The 23,055-nt window shown below is 45.6% G+C and overlaps 1 protein-coding gene across 1 annotated transcript in view; it reads right to left on the bottom strand.

Moving 5' to 3' along the window:
- The window catches only part of GREB1 (growth regulating estrogen receptor binding 1), a 173,053-nt gene that overhangs the window by 24,423 nt on the left and 125,575 nt on the right, over positions 1-23,055 (bottom strand). The window contains exons 18-21 of the mRNA XM_037812669.1: positions 22,427-22,563; positions 11,368-11,707; positions 9,904-10,019; positions 9,180-9,379 (exon numbers count right to left, since the gene is read on the bottom strand). Coding sequence (XP_037668597.1) covers positions 9,180-9,379; positions 9,904-10,019; positions 11,368-11,707; positions 22,427-22,563 — 793 coding nt within the window. The remainder of the gene's footprint in view (positions 1-9,179; positions 9,380-9,903; positions 10,020-11,367; positions 11,708-22,426; positions 22,564-23,055) is intronic.

Raw genomic sequence — 23,055 nt, 5'->3', positions numbered from 1 at the left:
TGAGAATTGCATTAAATCCGTAGATCAGTTTGGATAGAATTGTCATCTTAACTACATTCAGCCTTACTATCCATGAACACAGAATATCTCTCTATCTCTTTAGGTTGCCTTCTATTTCCTTCAGTAGAGTCATGTAATTTTCTGTGTAAAGGTCTTTTACATCCTTGGTTAAGTTTATTCCTAGGTACTTAATTTTTTAGTTTCTATTGAAAATGGAATCTTTATCTTGATTGCTGCTTCAGTTATGTCATTTCCACTGCATAGGAACATTACTGACTTATGTGCATTAATCGTATATCCTGCCACTTTGCCAAATTTGTTTATTAGCTCAAGTAGGTGTGTCATCGATTTCTCAGGGTTTTCCAAGTATAAGATCATATCATCTGCAAATAATGAGTTTTGCTTCTTCCTTTCCAATTTGGATGCCATTTATTACTTTTTCTTTCTGAATTGCTCTGGCTAGAACTTCTAGCACAACACTGAATAATAGTGGTGACAACGGGCATCCTTGTCTTATTCCTGATCTTCGAGGGAAGGCTTTCAGTCTCTCACCATTGAGCACTATATTGGCTGTGGGTTTTTCACATATACCCTTTATCATATTGAGGAAGTTTCCTTCTATTCCTAACTTTTGAAGTGTTTTTATCATAAAAGGATGTTGCATTTTGTCAAATTCTTTTTCAGCATCTATTGAGATGATTATTTGATTTTTTCCTTTTGATTTGTTAATGTGTTGTATTACACTGGTTGATTTTCTTACGCTGAATCACCCTTACAGGCCTGGAATGAACACTACGTGGTCAGGGTGTATACTTCTTTAATATGTCTTTGAATTTGATTTGCAAGTATTTTGTTGAGAATTTTTGCACCAATATTCATTAGAGAAACTGGCCTGCAGTTTTCCTTTCTTGTAGCATCTTTATCTGGTTTTGGTAATCAAGTGATATTAGCTTCATAAAACGAGTTAGGTAGTGTTCCATTTTCTTCAATATTTTAAAAGAGTGTCAGTTCTTTTTGGAAAGTTTGGTAGAATTCCCCTGTGAAGTCATCTCTGCCTAGGGTTTTATTTGTAGGAAGCTTTTTGATAACTGATTGGATCTCTTTACTTGTGATTGGTTTGTTGAGTTCTTCTATCTCTACTTTATTCAATCTAGTTTGTGTGTTTCCAAGAAATTATCCATTTCCTCTAAATTATCTAGTTTGTTGGCATAGAATTGTTCATAGTATCATCTTGTGATACTTTTGATTTCTTCAGGATCTGCAGTAATGTACCCCCTCTCATTTATTATCTTCTCTCTTTTTGACTTTGTCAGTCTGCTAAGGGTTTGTCAATCTTGTAGATCTTCTCAAAGAACCAACTTTTGGTTTTATTTATTCTATTGTTTTTGTTTTGTTTTGTTTCCATATATTTCTGCCTTAATCCTTGTTATTTCTTTTATTCTACTTGCTTTAGGATTAATTTGCTGATCACTTTCTAGCTTCTTCAGTTGTTCCATTAGTTCTTTGATTTTAGCTCTGTGCCAGTTTGTATATATATTATGTCCCCCAGAAAAAGCCATATTCTTTAATGCAAAATTGCAGGAGCAAGTTGATTAATCTTTTTAATTAGGGTGTGACCTCTTGATTGGATGTTTCCATGGAAATGTGACCCACCCAACTGTGGGTAATACCTTTGATTAGATTATTTCCATGGAGATATGGACCCCTGCCCATTCAGGATGGGTCTTGATATAATCACTGCAGTCCTATAAAAGAGCTCATAAACAAAAGTACCTCAGAGTAGCTGAGAATGACATTTTGGAGACAGCTGCTGAAAGCACACTTTTGCTGACACTTTGCAGATGCTAGTCCAGTGTTTACTCCAGAGAAGCTAAGAGAAGACAAAATGCCCCAAGAGCAACATTTTGAAAAACATACAGGAGCTGAGAGGGGAGCCAGAACAAAACTCGGGAATAGCAGATTGCCAGCCACATGCCTTCCCAACTAACAGAGGTTTTTCAGATGCCACTGGCCTTCCTTTGGTGAAGGTATACTAATGCTGATGCCTTAACTTGGACATTTTAATGCCCTTCAGACTAAATTTGTAATGAAATAAGCCCCCTGTGCCGGTTTGAGTGTATTGCGTCCCCCAAATGCCATTATCTTTGTGGTCTTGTTGGACAGACATTTTTGGTGCTGGTTGGATTTGCTTGGAATGTGCCCCACTCAGCTGTGGGTAATAATTTTGATGAGATGTTCCCATGGAGGTGTGGCCCCGCCTATTCGGGGTGGGCCTTGATCAGTGGAGCCATATAAATGAACTGACTGAGAGAGAGAAAACTCAGTGAGTGCAGCTGGGAGTGATGTTTTGAAGAGGCGCAAGCTTGCTAGAGAGGAACGTCCTGGGAGAAAGCCGTTTTGAGGTCGGAGCTTTGGAGCAGATGCCAGCTGCCTTCCCAGCTAACAGAGGTTTTCCGGACGCCATTGGCCGTCCTCCGGTGAAGGTACCCGATTGCTGGTGTGTTACCTTGGACGCTTTGTGGCCTTCAGACTGTAACTGTGTAGCGAAATAAACCCCCATTTTATAAAAGCCTATGCATCTCTGGTGGTTTGCATTCTTCAGCATTAGCAAACTAGGACACCCCCTTTTTAAAAGCCAATCCATTTATGGTATTTTGCATAATGGCAGCATTAGCGAACTGGAACAAGCTCTTTCTTCCTTTTTAATATATGCATTTCAAGCTATAAATTTCCCTCTCAATACCACCTTTGCTGCATCCCATATATTTTGATGTCGTGTTCTAATTTTCGTCTCTAGATATTTAGCATTTTCTCTTGCAATTCTTCTTTGACCCACTGATTGTTTAAGAGTGCGTTGTTTAACCTCCAGATATTTGTGAGTGTTCTGACTCTTTGATAGTTATTAACTTCTAATTGTAATCCATTGTGGTTAGAGAATGTGTTTTGAGTAATTTTAATCTTTTTAAATTTGTTGAGGCTTGTTTTATGTCCCAGCGTATGATCTATCCTGGAGAAAGTTCCATGAGCACTAGAGAAGAATGCATATCCTAGTAGTTTGGGATGTAATGTTCTACATAATCTGTTAAATCTAATTCGTTTATCACATTGTTTAGATTCTCAGCTTCTTTATTGGTCTTCTGTTCAGATGATCTATCTATAGAAGAGAGTGTTGTATTGAAGTCTCCCACAATTATTGTGGAAACTTCTATTGCTTCCCTCAGTTTTGCCAATGTTTTGCCTCATATACTTTGGAGCACCACGATTGGGTGCATAAACATTTATGATTGCTATTTTTTTCTTCTTGAATTGTCCCTTTTATTAATATATAGTGTCCTTCTTTGTCTCTTCTAACATTCTTGGATTTAAAGTCTATTTTATCTGAAATTAGTATTGCTACCCCCACTTTCTTTTGGCTGTAGCTTGCATGGAATATTTTTATCCATCCTTTCACTTTCAATTTCTTTGTGTCACTAGGTCTGAGTCTCTTGTAAACAACGTATTGATGGTTCATATTTTTTAATCCATACTGCCAATCTATATCTTATAATTGTGGAGTTTAATCCATTCACATTCAATGTTATTACTGTGAAGGCTGTTCTTGAATCAGCCATCTTATCCTTTGCTTTTTATTTGTCAGACCTATTTTCACTCTTTCTTTATTTCTTTTAAGGTACCCTTATTAAGACTCTTCAGTTCTGTGCCCTTCTCCAGACCTCTCTCTCCTTCCTTTTTTTCTCAGCTGGTAGACTCCACTTAGTATTTTTTGTAGGGCAGATCTCTTGTTAGCAAATTCTCTTGACATTTGTTTATCTGTGGAATTTTTAAGCTCTCCTTTAATTTTGAAGGAGAGCTTTGCTGGCTAACAAATTCTTGGCTGGCAATTTTTCTCTTTCAGAATTTTAAATATATCATACCACGGTCTTCTTGCCTCCATGGTGCCCACCAAATAGTCAGTCTTCAATCTTATATTGTTACCCTTGTATGTGGTGCATCACTTCTCTCTTGCTGCTTTCAGAACTTTCTCCTTCTCTTCAGCCTTTGACAATCTGATCAGGATATGTCTCGGAGTAGGTTTATTTGGATTTATTCTATTTGGAGTTTGCTGGGCATCTCTGATTTACATATTTATGTCATTTAGAAGGGTTTGGAAATCTTCCTCAACAGTATCTTCGAATACTCTTCCTAGCCCTTTATTCTTCTCTTCCCCTGCTGGAATACCGATAATTCTTGTATTCTTATGCTTCATATGGTCCATCATTTCCCTGAGATCCATTGCAAATTTTTTTGTTTTTTTCACCATTTGTTCTCTTGTGCTTTTACTTTCCACTACCCTACTGTGCTGGTTTGTATATATTATGTCCCCCAGAAAGAGCCATAGTCTTTGATGAAATCTTGTGGGGGAAGCCATATTAGTGTTGATTAGATTGGAATTCTTTGAGTGTTTCCATGGAGATGTGACTCAATCAACTGTGAGTGAAACATCTGATTGGATAATTTCCATGGAGGTGTTGCCCTGCCCACTCAGGGTGGGTGTTAATTGAATCACTGGAGTCATATAAAAGAATTCACAGACAGAAGGACCTCAGGGCAACTGAGAGTGACATTTTGGAGGAGCTACAGCTTACAGAGAGAGACATTGTGGAGAACACAACCCAGGAGCAAGCAGATGCCTAGAGAGGAACACCCTGGGAGAAAGCCATTTTGAAACCAGAACTCCAGAGTAGATGCCAGCCACATGCCTTCTGAGCTAACAGAGGTTTTTCAGATGCCAATGGCCATCCTTCAGTGAAGGTACCCAATTGTTGATGGTTTACGTTGGATACTTGATGGCCTTAAGACTGTCACTTTGTAACCAAATAAACCCCCTTTATAAAGCCAATCCATTTCTGGTATTTTGCAAAAGGGCAGCATTAGCAAAACAGAACTCCTACCTTCGAGTTCACTAATTCAGTCCTCTACCTCTTCAAGTCTAGTGTTATGTGTCTCAAGAATATTTTTAATTTGATCAACAGTATATTTTATTTCTGTAAGACCTGCTTTTTTTTAATTTATTCTTGCAAATTCTTTATGCTCTTCTAGAGTCTTCTTCATGTCCTTTATATCCTAAGCCACAGTACTGGTGTTTGTGAGTACTTCTTTGATTAATTGCTCCAAGTTCTGTATCTCCTCTGGCTTTTTAATTTAGGCATTTGGGTTATCCGTATCTTCTGATTTCTTCATATGCTTTATAATTTCTGTTGTTTTTGGCCTCTTGGCACTTGTTTATCTTGACCAGGTTCTTTTAGGATATGCAGGACTTTTTGACCATTTATCTATAATTTGACAGAGTTACAGCTTGGTGGGGTGCACTTTCCTGACCTACCAGCAGATGGTGCTTCTGAGTCACCTCTTCCCCTCAAGCCAGTTCTCCCCAACATCATCTATGCACTGAGTGGGAGTTCCAACTATGTGGCGGTCCTATCAATGCACCAATTATCCGTGTGCACTGGGACTGTCAGCCCTGTGGGTGGGGGGTGTGCCCTGTGCAGTTTGGCAGGGAGTCCACTCCAGGACCCAGTGGTCCTGGCCTTTCCCAGGTCTGCGGGTGGAGTACTCTGGGGCTGCAGAGCTGTGTGTCTCACCTTCCAGCTCAAATGCCCCACCGTCCCTCTCTGCCGTGCACTCACGAGTCCCTGATATTGGGGGAGGACTCCTGGCACTTCTGTGCAGCACCCCTGCCTCTAGGCTGTGCACACTGTGGGCTTCCGTGGAAGAAGTGGGAATGCCATCACCAGCCTGCCAAATCCCAAATTCCCTCAAGGAAACTACCAGCTGCTGGACTGTAAAAAGGTATCTCCCAGCCAACTGCAAAGTATCAGCCCTGGGGCCACGAAAAACTATCTCCCACGCAACTGCGAAGACAGCTGCACCAGGTGTGGAAACCAGCGGTGGTCTATCCACTCGAACCAGCAGGACAGGAGCTCTCGGACGCGGGTATGTGACGGTTACACCCTGAGACTGGTACTGTGGAGGGTACCCGGGGTGTGGAAAGCTGCTCCTCCCCTGGGCCGGCCGCCAGCTCAGTGGCATTCCAGGCTGGACTCTTCACCCATCTTAAACACAGCCTCTCGGTTTCTCCAAGCAAACACCTGCTCAAGTGTGGGACCCCGGAACTGCTATTCTGGAGCACGCTCTGCCCTTCAGTGTTTTTCATGGAGGAGATTCCTGCTCTGTCTCTCCTAATCTGCCATCTTGGAAGCTGTCACCTTGATCTTAACTCTGAGTTCCAAGGAGATGGTCCCGTGGGAAGACGACTCTGCGGTCTTTCTTAGCAGGCTGCGGTTGGCTCAGACTCTCCTTTAACTGTCCTGTGACACCCTCCTCGCACCCCAACTGTCTGCATCCACATATCACACCACTGGGGCAGCCAGTCTGCCAGAGGCATCTGAAGCCAGCAGCCTGGGGGCAGTGGAGGATGTGAGAACATGGATGGGTCTATGGGAGGCCAGGGGCACAGACAGGTGTGAAGGTCCTGAAGAGGGGCCTGAGGCTCAGAGTGGACCAGGACCACAGACATCTCCACCCACTGCCCTAGAGAAGCCTAAGGCCCAGAGTGGACCCAGGTCCATGGACATCTCTACCCACTGCCCCAGAGGAGCCTGAGGCTCAGAGTGGACCCTGGACCACAAGTCTCCACCCACTGCCCTAGGCTGGTGAGTCATCCTGGCAGGAATGTCAGGACAGTAGCCCAGACTGTACGTTCCTCTCCATCTGCCCTTGGGGCCTCCATCAGTTTTTCCCTGTTAACTCCACAGAGACTGTCAGTGTATAAAGGAGGAGGAACCACCCCTGCCCTGGGGGTCCTGACCCACTCTGTGTGAGCCTGGCCTGACCTCTGGGCCTGTCTTCATCTGAGGATGTGGAGGTCAGACCCCAGGCCATGAGCACGTCTCTAGGCAGAGAACCCCAAGATCCCTCTGAGAATGCCTCTCCAGGGTGGCCTCCCCTGCCTGGGGAATCCTGGGAGGATGGAGGCCGGCAGTCAGCCTGCTGCTCCTCTCCTGGAAGCCATGGAACTGACCACTGCTCCCCATCAAACGTCTGAACAGCTGCAGGCAGGGATCGGGGGAACCGAGGCCCCGTGCCTCTCCTCAGAGTGACGCAGGTCAGCGGCCCCTGCCAGCTCCTCTCGGGCACATCTGGGGCCCTGCCTGAGCCTGGGCTATGGATCAGATCTCCCTTCGCACACGGAGCTTGAGGCTGGTGCAAAGCCTCCTTCTGACTCCAGCCGGACACCAACCCTGGCGAGGCGAGGGGAGAAGAGGAGCCACCACGCTGCCCCTGGCTGGACCTCCCATGCTCTCTGACCTCTCCGCAGGGTCCTCCAGGCCGCACCCAGGCACCCCTGGGCCCCCACCCCACCCCAGGCTGTGGCCCATGGGGCCACCCAGGCTCCCGACTCTACACACACTTCCATCTCCTGTAGTCCCTTCCCCTCAAGGCCACCGCGGTCAGCTGACCCCCAAAAACTTCTTGGACTGCACTCTGCCTTCCATCTGCTCTCCACCTGGGTTCAGGGCTCAGTGGACACGCGGGCCTTTTGTGGCTTCTCCCAATGGAATCTTTTGTGTCTATTTCTCTGCCATTAGAGTCAACGCGGATCGCTGCCCACAGCCCAGCTCCTCCCCAAGGGGCACAGAGTCCCTCGGTACCCAGCCCTGTGCAGGAGCAGCCAGGGAGCGGCCCCGGAACCTGCTCACCCTTCGCCTGCAGCACAGGACACACCGATCTTCCCCTGAAGAAAAGGCTACGCCACCTTTCCATCTTGTCCAAAGCCCTCAAGCTCTCAGTTCCCAACCGAGAAAAACCTTCGCTCTCTAGAGAGTCTGGTCTTCAGAGACTTCCCTCTCCCTCCAGTTCTGGCTGAAGATGCAGGGCTGGCAAACAGCCTCCCACCTTGCTCTTCGTCAGGGCCCACCTGTGCAGCGCTCCCCTGGGGAAGGGGCACCAGACAACTCGGGGGACAGCGCAGGTGGAGCTGAGCCACAGAGGCCAGGCCCTGCCTTCTTACCTGGCTCCTCTTCCGCGAGGCAGAGCCTGTTTCTACACAAACACACAACGATGCCTCGAGACCCATCCCCGACATTCACCAGGCAAGGCGCAGTTTACAGTGTGCCTTTGTCCTTCAGCCGCTGCCCCCCAGCGCCCACCATGGCTGGACAGAAATGGCCGGCAAGGTCCCCCCGACGAGCCCTGGCTCTAACACGTGTAGGAAGTGCCAGGAGAGGGATCCTGGGGACCTGGGGCCAGGCTCCCACTCCTCACGCAGCACAGCTGGGCAGGAGCAAGGAAACTTCCTGGGAGGGTGATGTGTGGCCAAGACCTGGAGGACACCCTGGCAAAGGAAGCCCCAAGCAGTGGAGACCGCCCAGTGCTTCCAGGGTCCAGTCAGCCACGGGCTCAGGGGCAGCGGCAGCCAACGGTGAAACTCAAGGAGAGTCGGGAGATGCCACAGCGTGTGGGCTTATCCCACGGATGACAGGGAGCCCGAAGCCATTTGCTGTCACATTCACGTTTCTGGAAGTTCACAGCAGCGGGGAGGCCTGTGGGCAGCCTTCCGAGCCCGCCCTGCAGGGAGCAATGTGCCCGGAGCCGCAGGCAGCAGGCAGAGACGGCCGGGCCCGGGCTCCACGCCCCACCCTCACCGGCGCTGCCCGTTCCCGGTGCTCGTCCGGTTTTCTGCCTGTGCCCTGCACTAAGCCAACACCTGCGCTGCTCTGATTCACGAGTCCTATTAAAAATATGGTGTCAGATTCTAAGAGTCTGCAAATGTCACTGGCCTGTTTTCATAAATCCCCAAAACAGACAGCATACAGTGGAGTCAATTCACCTACAGTAAACAAGCAAGTGACTCTTATGCCAGGTAGAATTTTCAACAATTATTGAACCTGAACCCAAGGAAACCTGAATTTTTCTTCCTGTTCTTTAAGAATCCTAGAGCTAGGAAGAACCTATGGGGATCTCCATTTTCTCACACCACCAAAAAAGAAAAAAGTTCAATCTGAATTCAACGTGGGCTTGTGTCATTTCCTTCATCAAAGACTTCTCTGAGTGACCCGGGACCCACTGCGGTGGACGCAGCTCCTCGGGGCTAAGCGCGGGCGACCTGCAAGCGAGCACCCATGGGGCTGGCGCCTCACCCTCTGTCCCCAGCTCCTCGTCCTCGTTGTCCGTGCTGCTCAGCTTGTCTGCATCACTCTCCGGGGCCTCGCTCACAGCCCCCTTCTCCGGGGGACCCTCGTCACTCACGAAGAGGGCAGCCAGGCCCAGCTCCTGCTCCACGGCCGCTCTGGCCAAGCAGGAGGAGTTCATCACGCGCAGATCGCAGTACCTCAGGGACCTGGGGACACAAAGGAGGGCACCCCCTCAACGCGCTTTCATGGAGCACCCTCCTCGGACGAGGCTGCTCCCAGCACTGCAGGGAAACCGGAGTGCTTCCTGGTGCGTGCTGGGAGAACTGGCCCTGTTCCGAGCAGCTCCGCCACTCCACTCCCCAGAACACATCGGACAACCGCAGGACCTGGGTGCGTCCCAGGAGTGAGGGGACACTCTCACAAGTGCCACCCTGCCCCCCACCCCAGTGATCCCCGATGGGGAGACCCCCACGCAGCTGCAGAGCGTGGTACCCCAGGGCCTGCCAGGAGCACCCCCACTTGCCCAAACGGCACTTTGCCGCGAATGAGAAAAAGCTGCCACCTGCTGGAAAACTGTCCAAATAAACACACAGATCTACAAAGACTACGGGCGTGAAGGGCACTCCCGAGGGCGGGCAGGGACAGCCCCTCCTGGCAAACCACAGCCACAGGCCAGGCCCACCGACCCCTGGCTCCTCAGACTCCCCCAGGGGCCTGACCCTCCACCCACCTGGGCAAGGATTCGCCGTGGGGGTCCATCCCACTGAGTATCAGGATGCAGGGAAGGCCCTCCAACTCCAGGAAGGTCTGAGGTCTCCACTCTGCATCGTCAATTTTCTGCCACATCTGCAGATCATTAGAAAGGAATAAAGCATTCTTATTTTCACTTTTTTCTGGTACAAGGAAAATGTTCAAAAAATAGACTGGGGTGATGAATGCACAACTGTATGATGGTACTGTGAACTGATTGTACACTTTGGATGACTCTATGCTATGTGAATATATCTCAATAAAATTGAATTTAAAAAAAAACGAACAATAGTTCAATCACAAAAAAAGTGCTATCATCAATTGTAACAAACGTTCCACACCAATGCAAGCTGTTGGTGATGGGGTGGTGTATGGAAATCCTGTATTTTATGCATGATGTTCTGAAAACCCACAATTTTTCCAATAAATTTATTTTTAAAGTTTAAAAAATGATTATGTAATAAATAAAATGTTCAAAATACAATAGAATCTAACTACCATATTCCTGGATTCATTTCATTTTTCAAGACTCAATGGCTGACAAGAGAAATTATTCCTTAAATGACCTTGGGAGGACTTTTAAAAAATCACATTAGTGTATTCAGCCTAAATAGCCAAGTGTGGGAATGGAATTTGGCCAATAAAAATAAAATGTCACCCCCACCAAAATAAAGAAAGAAAGAAAGAAAGAATAAAGCAGTAAGACGCCTCATGACCCAACTAGCCCGGGGCCCTCTTCTAAGCATCTCTTATCGACTAGGACCTTCCCAATCCGTCCTTTGACAGACAGGAAAGTTTTCTATGCTGCAAATAAGCACCTTATCCAGCTCACCCCCGCGTCTGTAATCCCAGCCACCCAGAGCCCGCGGGACGCATCTTAGATGCTGTTAACTGACTGAAGCCTCAGGAGAAAGCGGGCCCCAATTTCCTCAAAGCCTCCTTACTTCACTCTGCCATATTCCCACTCACTTGTCTTCTGTGTTCTCTCCTAACCTTGTTGCATGTCTCCTTGCCTGCTGGTTTACTGAGAGCCAGGGATTTGCTGGACAGGGGGAGCTGCCATCTGTGGGGTGGGGCCTGGCCCTCCGCCCTGGGGAAGGAGCGGATGGAGGAGGAACTCACTGGAAGGGGGTGGGTAAGTGCTGGTGGCTGCCAGCAGGGGGGACTGCGCGACAGAGGCAGCAGCAAAGCAGCCCCCGGTGGAGGCGTAGGTGGAAGAAAAGGCGGTGGGCTGCGTTCTAAAGGCCCAGAGCACGAGCTAAACAGAGGAGGAGGAACGTGCAGCCTCGGGAAGAAAGAAAAGCTGCTCAACCCCAGCAGTTCGGGGCAGCAGGACGGTGCTCCGGAGAGCGGGCTGGGCAGTGTGCACCGCCGGACTGAAAGATGCCACTGGGGACGTGGCAGGAGCTAAGGCGCTCGCGGACGCCCCCAGCCCAGCGCCCACCTTGAGCTGCTTCACGAAGTGCTTCCCGACCGAGAGGCCGGAGCCGGGGTCGGCCAGGATGATCTCGAAGCGCTGCTCCAGCGCCAGCCGCTCCCGCACGCGGGAGAGCCGCTCGTGGGCCGCGGCCGCCAGGGGCGCGCAGGGCACGCGCAGCAGGACCATGACCCCGTGGCCGCAGGCGCAGCGCCCGGGCGCGTCCAGGAGGTGCTGCGCGATCTCCAGCGTCTCCACGGACGTGTGCTGCTTCATCTGCGCCAGGCCGCTGGCAGCCATCAGGGCGGCCGCGTAGTGCTGCACGAGCACGAAGGTCCTGATCACGGCGCTGTGCAGGCGAGGGAACCTGCAAGGCAGAGAGGCCGAGGCTGGGCCGGCGGCGCGGCGCCCGCGCACCCGAGGACGCCCGAGCCCACAGGCGCACCCCGAGGACGCCAGTGCACCCCGAGGACGCCAGTGCACCCCGAGGACGCCTGAGCCCACAGGCACACCCCAAGGACACACAGGCATAGGCCAAACGTGCAGGTGCACCAGCAGCTCCCGAACGGCAACAAATGGACTCTTCCAAAACTCCTTTTGATATCATTGGTTTGGAACTTCAGTATTTTTTTCCATAGAAGTCAAATTACAAACTGCTGTGTCGTTTCCAGCTAGGCAGCATGTGTGTTCTTTCTTTCTGTTTCAGCACCGGCACTCAGTAGGTGCTCAATGTTTGTTCCGTGACTGAATAAAGAAAATGCCTATTTAGTCCTTCAGCAGCTTAATTTTTATTTCCTGAGGAGTTTGGTAATTTTCCCAACGGAAAACAGGAGAACCACCAGCATTCGATCTGTGGGTGCAACCTCCACACACCCCACGTCATGGGACAGCCCTGAGGGCACATCATGGTACTCATTTCACGCATAGTGTGTCATCAGAAATGTAACCCACTGTGATTGAACTGGACAGAGAAATCACAATCAGAACACACCTGGTGGAACCAAGAACCCAAGGCTCCACTTCAGAAGCCGTGGCTACCACGCAGAAGGTGCACAGTGTTCCTGCCCCCGTGACCCTGTGCATGGCCAGACCGACTCCAGCCCTCTGCCAGAAACAGAGCCAAAGCATCATCGGGAAATTCCAGGTCACTGTGCTTCTCTGCAGGGATAAAAAATTGAGGTCCAGTTCAAATGTGATCCTCTAGTGAGTTTATTTAGCTGGAATGAGCCCCCCTGACTCAACAGCTTTTTGGAGCAAGCATAAAGTAGTTTCTTGACCTACAAAGATAAGAACCATGCACTGGATATGCTGGGCCCACCACTATCCTGCCGCCACCCTTTGGGATGCTCTGCCCTGCCCCAGTGCCCTGGCCAAATAATGGGAGGGAGGGAGGAGGGAAGGACGAAGAAAGGAGGAAACCACTGAAAACTGGACAAATGTAAGAAACAGCAGTGTTTCCAGACACTGGGCATCGGGCGACACAAGACAGTGATCCTGAGAAATGGGAAACAAACCAGGTGAGCCTCCCAGCTTCTGCAGGGGAGTTTTTGGCCTGTACTCAGGAAGCAGGAATCCAAGTAAAGGCTGATGCCCCCCGAGTTGAGAAGACGTGTTGGAAGTCCAGGGAGAATAAGGGAGTGGACAAAGTACCAAAGAGGGGTGAGCTGCAGAGACTGTGAACTCCAGAACACTGACCAGGCGCCTCCTCGATTTCAGCGCGCGGCAGTCGCCGCATCAATGTGTGGAAACTCCAGAAGGACTGGAGCTGGCATTGGGCTGGCAGAAGATCCGGTCTCCACCCCCAGAGCGGGGAACCTCAAGTCCAGGCGCCCTGAGGCGTCCCCCAGCACTAAGCAAAGTTAGCCTCTCCCAAGTCTGCTCTGACGCTGCTGAGCATACCTTAAAGCTGTGTCCGAGTGACCCAAGTGTATCCCAGATCAACACTCAAGGACATTTTAGGAACACAAACAAATTTCAGGCACTGGCAGCCAATCAAAACTTACCAGGTCCAGGTAGGTAAAGCTGGGAAATAAGACTCATAATGAGAAGGAAGTAATCAATAGAAACCAATCCAGAGTAGACAAAAGTATTAAAAGAATTACTATAACTCTATTCCATATGTTCAAGAAGCTAGAAAAAAGATTGTGCATGTAGTAGAGATATAAAAAAAGGCCCAAATTAGCCTTCTAGAGATGAAAATTACAATGTCTGAGATTAAAACGTAAACTGGATGGGAATGACAGTAATTTAGACATTAGAAAAAAGATTAATGAACTTGAAAACATAGCAATAGAAACAATCTAAAATGAAACAGAGAAAAGAAAACTGTAAAACAAAGAAGACAACATCAGGGAGCAATGGAACAACTTCACATGGCCTAATAAGTGGGCAACTGGAGGCCTCTGAGAGAGATGCAGAAAAAATATTTGAAGAAATAATGGCTGAATTTTTTGTGTGTGGAAATAAGCTATAAACTAAAGCACACAAAAAATTAAGGAAACAACCTCACAGCATATCCTAATCAAAAAAGTTAAAAACAGAGATAAATTTTAAAATCATAAAAGCATCCAAATTGTGGTGAAAACATATCACAAGGAGCAAGCCGGATAAGGAGAACAGCATATTCCTTGATGGAAACAATGCGAGTCAGCACAGCAGGGCAGCGTCTTTAATGTCCTGAATAAAAAACACACAACCCAGGATTCTATACCCAAAGGATACATCTTTCAAAAACAAGGCAAATAAGGGCTTTTTCAGGCACACCAAAGCTGAAAGAATTCAACACCAGCAGACCTTCCCTATTAAAGGCAGTCCCTCACACAGAGGAAAATGGATAGATCCATAGAAAATGTATAGATCCATCTATACAAAGGAATGATGAGCATGGAATCTGCTACTATGTGAGTAAATATAAAAGGCTTTTTTAAATATCTTTAAAAGATGACTGTCTAACATAAAAATAATAACAATTTAAGGTGGGGTTTATAATATACATATAGTAAAATGTTTGACACCAATAGCACAAAGCCTGGGAGGAAAAAAAAATGGAAATACAGTGCTGTAAGAATCTTATACTACACATGAATTGGTACACAGACTGTGACAAATTAAAGTTATCTACTATACATACTCTGAACTATATGTTTTCTATAAATTCTAAAGCAATCAATAAAATAACACCACAAAGAGTTATAGCTACTAAGCAGGAAGGGAGATTGAAATCATAAAAAATACTCAATCCCTATAAGAGGATACTATGAACAACTGTAAGCTAACATATTAGATAACCTAGATGAAATGGCCAAATTCCTAGAAACACACGAACTAACTACACTGACTCAAAAAGAAATAGAAAATTTCAATAGACAATAAGTCAAGAGATTGAATCAATAATCAAAAACCTTCCAATGAAGGGAAGTCCAGGACCAGATGGCTTCACTGGTGAATTTTATCAAATATTCCAAGAAGAATTAAGATCAATCATGCTGAAACTCTTCCAAAAAGTTCAAGGGAGGAATACTTCTTAATTTATTCTATGAGGCCAACATCATCCTCATACCAAAGCCAGACTGAGATACCACAAGAAAAGAAAATTACAGACCACTATGTCTTATGAATTTAGATGAAAAAAATCCTCAACAAAATATTAGCAATCTGAATCCAACAGCACACTGAAAGAATTATTCATCATGACCAAGTGGCATTTACCTGAGGTATGCAAGGGTGGTTCAGTATAAGAAAACTGAAATATATGTAATAAACAATAATAGAATGAAGTTAAAGAATCAAGTGATCAACCCAATCGATGCAGAAAAGGCATTTCACAAAGTCCACCACCTCTTCTTGATAAAAACAATTGTAAAACTAGGAATAGAAGGAAACTATCTCAACAGGATAAAGGGCATATATGGAAAAACTCACAGCTAACATCATACTCAAGGCACAAAGACTGAAAGCCTTTCCTCTAAGATCAGGAACAAGACAAGGATGCCCACTGTCACCACTGTTATTCAACATTGTACTAGAAGTTCTAGGTAGAACAATTAGGCAAGAAAAAGAAAAAGCAATAAAAGGCATCCCAATTGGAAAGGAAGAAGTAAAACTTTATTTGCAGATGACGTGATCCTATATAGAGAAAATACTGAAAAATCCACAACAAAGCTCCTTAAGCTAATAAAATTCAGCAAAGTGACGAGGTACAAGATCAACACCCAAAAATCAGTAGCCTTTCTATACACTAGTAATGAACACTCTGAAGAGAAAGTCAAGGGAAAAATTCCATTTACAATAGCAACCAAAAGAATCAAATATCTAGGAATAAATTTAACCAACGATGTAAAGGACTTATATATGGAGAACTGCAAAACATTGCTAAAAGAAATCTAAGAAGACTTAAATAAATGGAAAGACATACCTGGTTTATGAACTGGAAGTCTAAATATTGTTAAGATGTGAATTCCACCCAAAGTAATTTATAAATTCAATGCAATCCCAATAAAAATTCCAACAGCCTTCTTTGCAGAAATGGAAAAGCTAAACATCTAATTTATATGGAAGGGTAAAGGGCCTTGAGTAGCCAAAGTCATCATGAAAAAGAACTTGGAGGATTCACACTTCCAAATTCTAAAATTTATTAAAAAGCTATGGTAATAAAAACAGCATGGTCCTGGAACAAGGACAGGCATATAGACCAATGGAATCAAATTGAAATTTCAGAAATAAACCCTCACATTTATTGCCAAATGATTTTTGACAAGGGTGCCAAGCCCACTCAATTGGGAAAGAATAGTCTCTTCAGCAAATGGTGCTGGGAAAACTGGATCTCGATATGTGAAAGAATGAAGGGGATCCCTACCTTATACCATATACAAAAATTACTTGAAATGGATCAAGGCCTGAATATAAGAACCAAAACCATAAAACTCCTAGAAGAAAACATAGGGAAGCATCTTCAAAACCTTGTGTTAGGCAATGGTTTCTTAGACTTTATACCAAAGCACAGGCAACAAAACACAAAAATAGACAAATGGGACCTCACCAAAATCAAAAATTTTTGTGTCAAGGACTTTTATAATTTAAGTAAAAAGATATCCAGGGGTGACATCATCAACATGACAATGTAAACAGATACTGAAAACTTCTCTCCAGAGATTCAATGAAAAAAAGGACAAATCTGAATTGTTTGAAACTCTGGAGGAGGAGATAGACTGGAGAAAGACCCTGCAGATGCTGAATTGAAGAAAGAGAAGAAATATCAGGTAGGAATCTTCTATCCCTGACCAGCTGGTCCTCTCCCCTTCCCCTCACTTGGGCTCAGTGTGGAAAAGGCTCAGAATCAGCAGGTGGGACCCCTCTCACCTGAGACATAGACTATAAAACTTCTCATAGCAGCGAGATACACCCCCACCATTTGAAGACCCAGGGCTCAGGGAAGGACATTTCAAGGCCCAGGTCTGTGAGAGACAAAGAGACTGAGAAAACATGGACAGAGACTGTGTTTCCAGCCCTGGGTCTGGAAGCCCTTCCCCACCCTTGAGGGAAGCAGCAGCCAGTGGCCATTTCCTTGCCTTGGGGATGGCTGGAGTACTGGGTCAGCTGCGGGAGTACACTGCCACAGGTGTAGACTCACCTCGGCCACACTGTGGCTGGCAAGGTGAAGGCATAGGAATCCTGCAGTTTCAGCTCACATGTGTAGATGCAGCCTGAGCTCAGAGGCAAAGCAGCTAACTCTGCAGGTAAACTCATTGCCCCACCACCACCACATGGGATATGACTCCCAGGGATGTAAATCTCCCTGGCAATGGGGGACATGGATCCTGGGGATGAGCCTGGACCTGGCATCATGGGATAGAGAAAGCCTTCTTGGACCAAAAGGGGGAAGAGAAATGAAACAAAATAAAGTTTCCGTGGCTGCGAGATTTCAGATGGAGTCAAAGGACATTCTGGAAGTTATTCTTATGTGTTACATAGGTATCCCTTTTTAGTTTTACTGTATTGGAATAGCTAGAAGGAAATACCTGAAACTGTTGAACTGCAACCCAGTAGCCTTGATTCTTGAAGATGGTTGTGTAACTATATAGCTTATATGGTGTGACTGTGTGATTATGAAAACTTTGTGGCCAACACTCCCTTTATCCAGTGTATGGACAGATGAGTAAAAAAAAGGGGAGGGGACAAAAAGTAAATGAATAATAGGGAGGGATGGGGGAATAGGATGTTTTGGGTCTTCTTTTTTACTTTAATTTTTATTCTTATTCTTTTTTTACAGATTAGGAAATATTCGAAAATTAATTGTGATGAATGCACAACTATATGATAGTTCTGTAAACAACTGTACACTTTGGATGATTGTACGGTATGTGAATATATCTCAATAAAATTGAATTTTTTTAAAAAAGACAACCTACAGAATGGGAGAAACTATTTGGAAACCATATATCCAATAAGGGTTTAATATCCAGAATATTTAAAGAAATCCCACATCTTAACACCACAAAGACAAACAACCCAATTAAAAATGGGCAAAAGACTGAATAGACATTTCTCCAAAGATATACAAATGGCCAAAAAGCACATGAAAGATATTCAGCATCATTAGCCATTTGGGAAATGCAAATCAAAACCACAATGAGATGCTCTTTCATACCCACCAGATTGACTACTATTCAAAACACTGGAAAACACCAAGTGTTGGAGAGGATATGGGGAAACGGGAGCTCTCATTTACTGTGGATGCAAAATGGTGCAGCCACTCTGGAATGTTAAGTATAGAACCACCAGCTGACCCAGCAATCCCACTTCTAGGTGTACACCCAAAAGAATTGAAAGCAAGGACTCAAACACTTATCTGTACACCAATATTCATAGCAGCACTATTCAGAATAGCCAAAAGGCGGAAGCAACTGAAGTATCCATCATGTGATAAACAGATCAACAAAATGCGGTGTGTACAAACAATGGAATATTATTCAGTCATGAAAAGGAATGAAGTTCTGCTGAATGAGACAACATGGATGAACCTGAAGACTTCATGTTGAGTGAAATAAGCCTGACACAAAAGGACAGATATTGCATGACTCCACTGATATGATATTATTAGAATAAACAAATTTTAGAGTCAGAAACTAGAATACAGGTTTCCAGGGTTTGGGATGGGGGAAGGGAACAGGGCGTTAATGCTTCATCAGTACAGAGTTTCTGTTTGGGGGTGATGGAAAGTTGCGGTAATGGATGGTGGTGATGGTAGCACAACATTGTGAATGTAACTGATACTACTGAATTATATCTTTGAATGTAGTTAAAAGGGTAAATTACAGGCTATAAATATGTTACTAGAATAAAAAATTTTTCAATCCATAGGATGGTACAACATGAACAGTGAACCTTAATGTAAACTATGAACAACAGTTAGTAGTATAATTATAATAACATTGTGTCATGAATTGTAACAAAGTTACCACACTAATGCAAAGTCTTAATAATAGGGAAGACTCTGAGGGGAAGGGGTTATATGGCAACTAGTTATTTTCTGCATGATTTTTTTGGCAAACCTGGAACTTCTCTAATAAAAAAATGAATCTAAAGGAAGGCAGTAAACAGGAACATGGAACAGATGGGACAAACAGAAACAAACGGCAAGATGGTAGATTGAAGTCGAATCACATTAATAACCACATTCAATGTAAATGGTCTGAACACCTCATTTAAAATTCAGAGATTTTCTGATTATATTAAAAAAAAGCAAGACCCAACTATATGAGGCCTACAAGAAACCAACTTTAAACATAGGTTAAAAGTAAAAGCAGAAATTGATAAACCCTAATAACACTAATCAAAAGAAAGCAGAAATGGCTATATTAATATCAAAGTAGATTTCAGAGAAGAGAATATTAAATGGGGTCATTTCATAAAGATAAAGAGGTCAATTCATTAAGAGACATTTCACTAAAGAAGATAATACGAATGGCAGATAGGTACATGAAAAGATGTTCAACACTATTTGTCATTGGGGAAATGCAAATTAAAACTACAATGAAATGCCATTACACATCTATTAAAATGGCTAAAATTAAAAAGACTGACCATACCAAGTGCTGACAAGGATGTGGAACAGCGGCAATTTTCATAAATTGCTGGTAGGAATGTAAAATGATACCAATACTTTGGAAAGCGGTTAGGCAGTTTCTTTAAAAGTTAAACATGTACCTTCCACATAAGCCAGCTCTTCTATTACACGGTATTTACCCTAGAGAAATGAAAGCATATGTCTTCACAAAGCCTTGAGCATAAGTGTTCATGGCAGCTTTATTTGTAATTGCCCCAAACTGCAAAACAATGTAAATGTCCATTCACCACAAAATAAACAAACTGGTATATCCATAAAATAGAACACTCCACAACACTGTAAAAAGCAATGAACTACTGATACAGGTGACAACACGGATGAATCTAGAAAGAATTGTTTTGAATGAAAGAAGCCAGACATAATGGAATACATATTGTAGAATTCCATTTATAGAAATCTCTAGAAAATGCAAATTACTCTATAGTGAGGGGAGGGACAGGAGGGGCAGAAGGAAACTTTTGTTCATTATCTTGATTGTGGAGAAGGTTCTACGAGTGTGTAAGTTTATCAAAACTCATCAAATTGAAGACTTCAGACATGTACCATCTACTGTATGTCAGCTTTGCTTCATTACAACCACTGCTTCAGACGAGACGAGACAAGCACGTGGGGGCTCCACCTGCAGCGATCAGGTCCAGGGTGCAGCCTGCCCGCACCGTCCCCCAGGACCACAGTTGGCTCTCACAGAAGAAAGCACCAGAGCAAGCACAGTGGAATGAAAACGGGAATTGGTAAAAGTCTAAATCCCTCATTTTTAGGTCACAGCAATCTGGTGTCAGATTCGTGGCCCATGAGCAGATCTCCCAGGTGAGCCCGGACATCTGTCTGCAGCACATGCAAACCCACAGTCTGGCCGTGCACGTGGAGGCAAGAAGCAGGAACCTCAGGCGCTCTGCCTTTATTTCCTTGTTTCCAATGACTGGTTTCAAGAGTTTTCCAGGTGGATGATTCCCAAGAAGGCAGCATGGCACAGCAGAAATAACATCAAACCTGGTTACAATCCCAGGCCACCACGAATAGGCTGTGTGACCTCAGGGAGATCACTTCCCTCTCTGGGCCTCTGTTCCTACAGTTGTTAAATGAGGTGATCGGACTAAATGATCCCTAGGAGTTCTGAGGATTCTCCATGCCTCAATGACCCATGATTTGATATTCCCTTGTATTTCAATGAAATACAAAATTTCACCTCTATACAACTCTTCTGGGTTTAGCAGAGGGGGAAATTAAAGAGAGGCGATGACGATGACGATAGCTGTGATCGTTGAGCACGCACGCGGCCAGGCTCTGTTTGCAGTGCTTTGTGCATATTAACTCATTAATCCTCATCACATCTCTATAAAGTAGGTGTTACTATCCCCACAGAGAATTAGGAAGCTTCCCAGGGCTCAAACCCAGGAGGTATAATCCCAGAGGCTGAGTTCTCAGCCTACAACCATCACTGAGCCTGCGCCATGCACGTCAGCTCACGAAACCCTCCTAAGAAGCCACCAGAAAAGTAGATTTATTCTATAGGTGAGGACACAAAAGTTCAGACACTTAAATGATTCATTCAAGGTCAAAACTAATACAGGTCAGAGCCAAGACGCATCAGCACACTGGTCCAAGGCTGGCCTTTCACCAGCCGCGTGAACTTGGTCTCTACAGTTTGTGGTGGTTCAGTTTTGGGGTCAAGTTACCAGGGTTTGGGTCCCACTTCAGTATAAACCATGCGGCCTTGGGCAAGTGAGCTAACCTCTCCAAGTCTCAATTCTCCATCTGCAAACAGGAGTGGCAGTATTTCTGCTTCACCGTGTTGCCGTGAGGATTATAAAGGCCATAAACGTTGTGTGGCTAGCCCAGTGTCCACCGCACAGTAGCACGCAGCACACATGAGCTGCAGTGAGACGCTGGGGAGCGGGACAGAGGAGCCGACGGCTTCTCCATTCGGCAGGTTTACAGGTGCAACTGCCACTCTGTGAGCTGGAGAGCCGGCCTGAAGAGCTAGGAGGTCTCAGGGACAGAGCTCCTCAAAGGGTTTCCTGGAGAATTGTCATGCCACAAGATACCCCAATGCACCCTGACCAAGGAGAGTTCCGTGGCCAGATTACATTGGGGAGATGCTACAGTGTATCCTTCTCTCGCAGTAAAGAAACCCTTTCTTTGGGTATAGTATTTCTCAAACAAGTTTGGCCATGGAACCCTTTTAGGCTTAACAACCATCAGCAACCAGTCAATCAGTGTTTCTGGGACACAGCTTGACAAACACATCTAACTTAATCTCTTTACCTGCAAGGGGGAGAATGAAAAGCCCCATGGCAATCAGTGGCAGAGCTGCTCATTTTCCTCTGCATTAGTCTATAAAACACGACCTGGCTTTAGCATATGGAAGCTGCATGGGTGCCAGTAATCACATCGCCTCTCCAAGACTAAATCAGCAGCATCGACATCCACCCCACAGGCTGTGGAGTCAGCGGAGGCTCTGGGTCCAGGCCCGGCTGCCGGTGGCTGGATGTGTGCACCTCCATTTCTTCATTCACATCATGGAGACAACAACAGCAACTGATTCAGAGTGGTCGTGAGGATGAAATTAGAGAATGAAATGGGCTTCTAACTGTGCAAGGCACACAACAAGCACTCAGTAGAGGATGTGGAGGCCATTAAAAATGAAGCCCGCTATGATCATATTGTTCCCTTTAAACCTTTTGCTACTTTACATCCCTTTCTACTTTCATGCCATCCCTTGATTCTCAAACACGCAAGCCCATATCCCAGCACATTTCTGTCCATTTCTGTCTCTGAAACGTCCTGGAGCATGACAAAGATACCACTGACCTCAAGTGACTCAAGCAGGACAAGAAATAAACCCAGATCCCCAACAGAAGGGGGCGGGGTGAGCTCCGCTCCTGGGATTCGCTGGCTGCACACACCTCAGCTCGCGCTGCACGTACCGAGCGCTGTAGCAACTCAAAAAGAAAAGGGTACCTCTTTCCTAACGCGGTGACCATGGCCTCAAAGGAGCTGTCGTATCTGAGCAAGGGGAGGCTGTGTCCTGACAGGGTGGAGTCAACAAACTCCGACAGCCCAAAGTACTTCTGATTACTGCGACACAAGTCCACCTCCTAAAACAGAGAAGCACACAGTCAGGCGAACAGCGGGGTAGCCTTGGCAAGCAGACGAGCCGGGTGGGGAGGGGTCTAAACTGCACCAACCACGTGATCCCCACATGCCATTCTGCATCTTTCTGTCCTCTGTGGACCCTGAGCCCAGAGCACCCACATACAAAGTGTGGTGCTGCCCCATTAGTCAAGTTTTCCACTCGTATGGCCCCAGTGTCTTCACCAGGAGGAAAACCAGCCTTACTGTATTTTAACATGCCACTTCCTTTGTTAAAATTGCTTCTTTCCACAATTTTAAGCTGGTTTTAGAAATACAGCAATTCACTATCTTCAATTCAGTTGCTATTAAAATCGACAGAAAAAATACATTTATCTAACCAATTTTTTTCACACTGACATAAAATTCCTCCCCAAAATACCAACTCTCCTCAAACTTCAGAGCCCAGCAAGGCTCAGGCAGCTTGCCAACCGAGTGAAGACCTGGGGTCCGGCGTG

Source organism: Choloepus didactylus, chromosome 20 (genome assembly GCF_015220235.1).
Source record: "Choloepus didactylus isolate mChoDid1 chromosome 20, mChoDid1.pri, whole genome shotgun sequence".
Taxonomy (NCBI): domain Eukaryota; kingdom Metazoa; phylum Chordata; class Mammalia; order Pilosa; family Megalonychidae; genus Choloepus; species Choloepus didactylus.
This window is presented reverse-complemented; position numbering and strand designations above follow the sequence as displayed.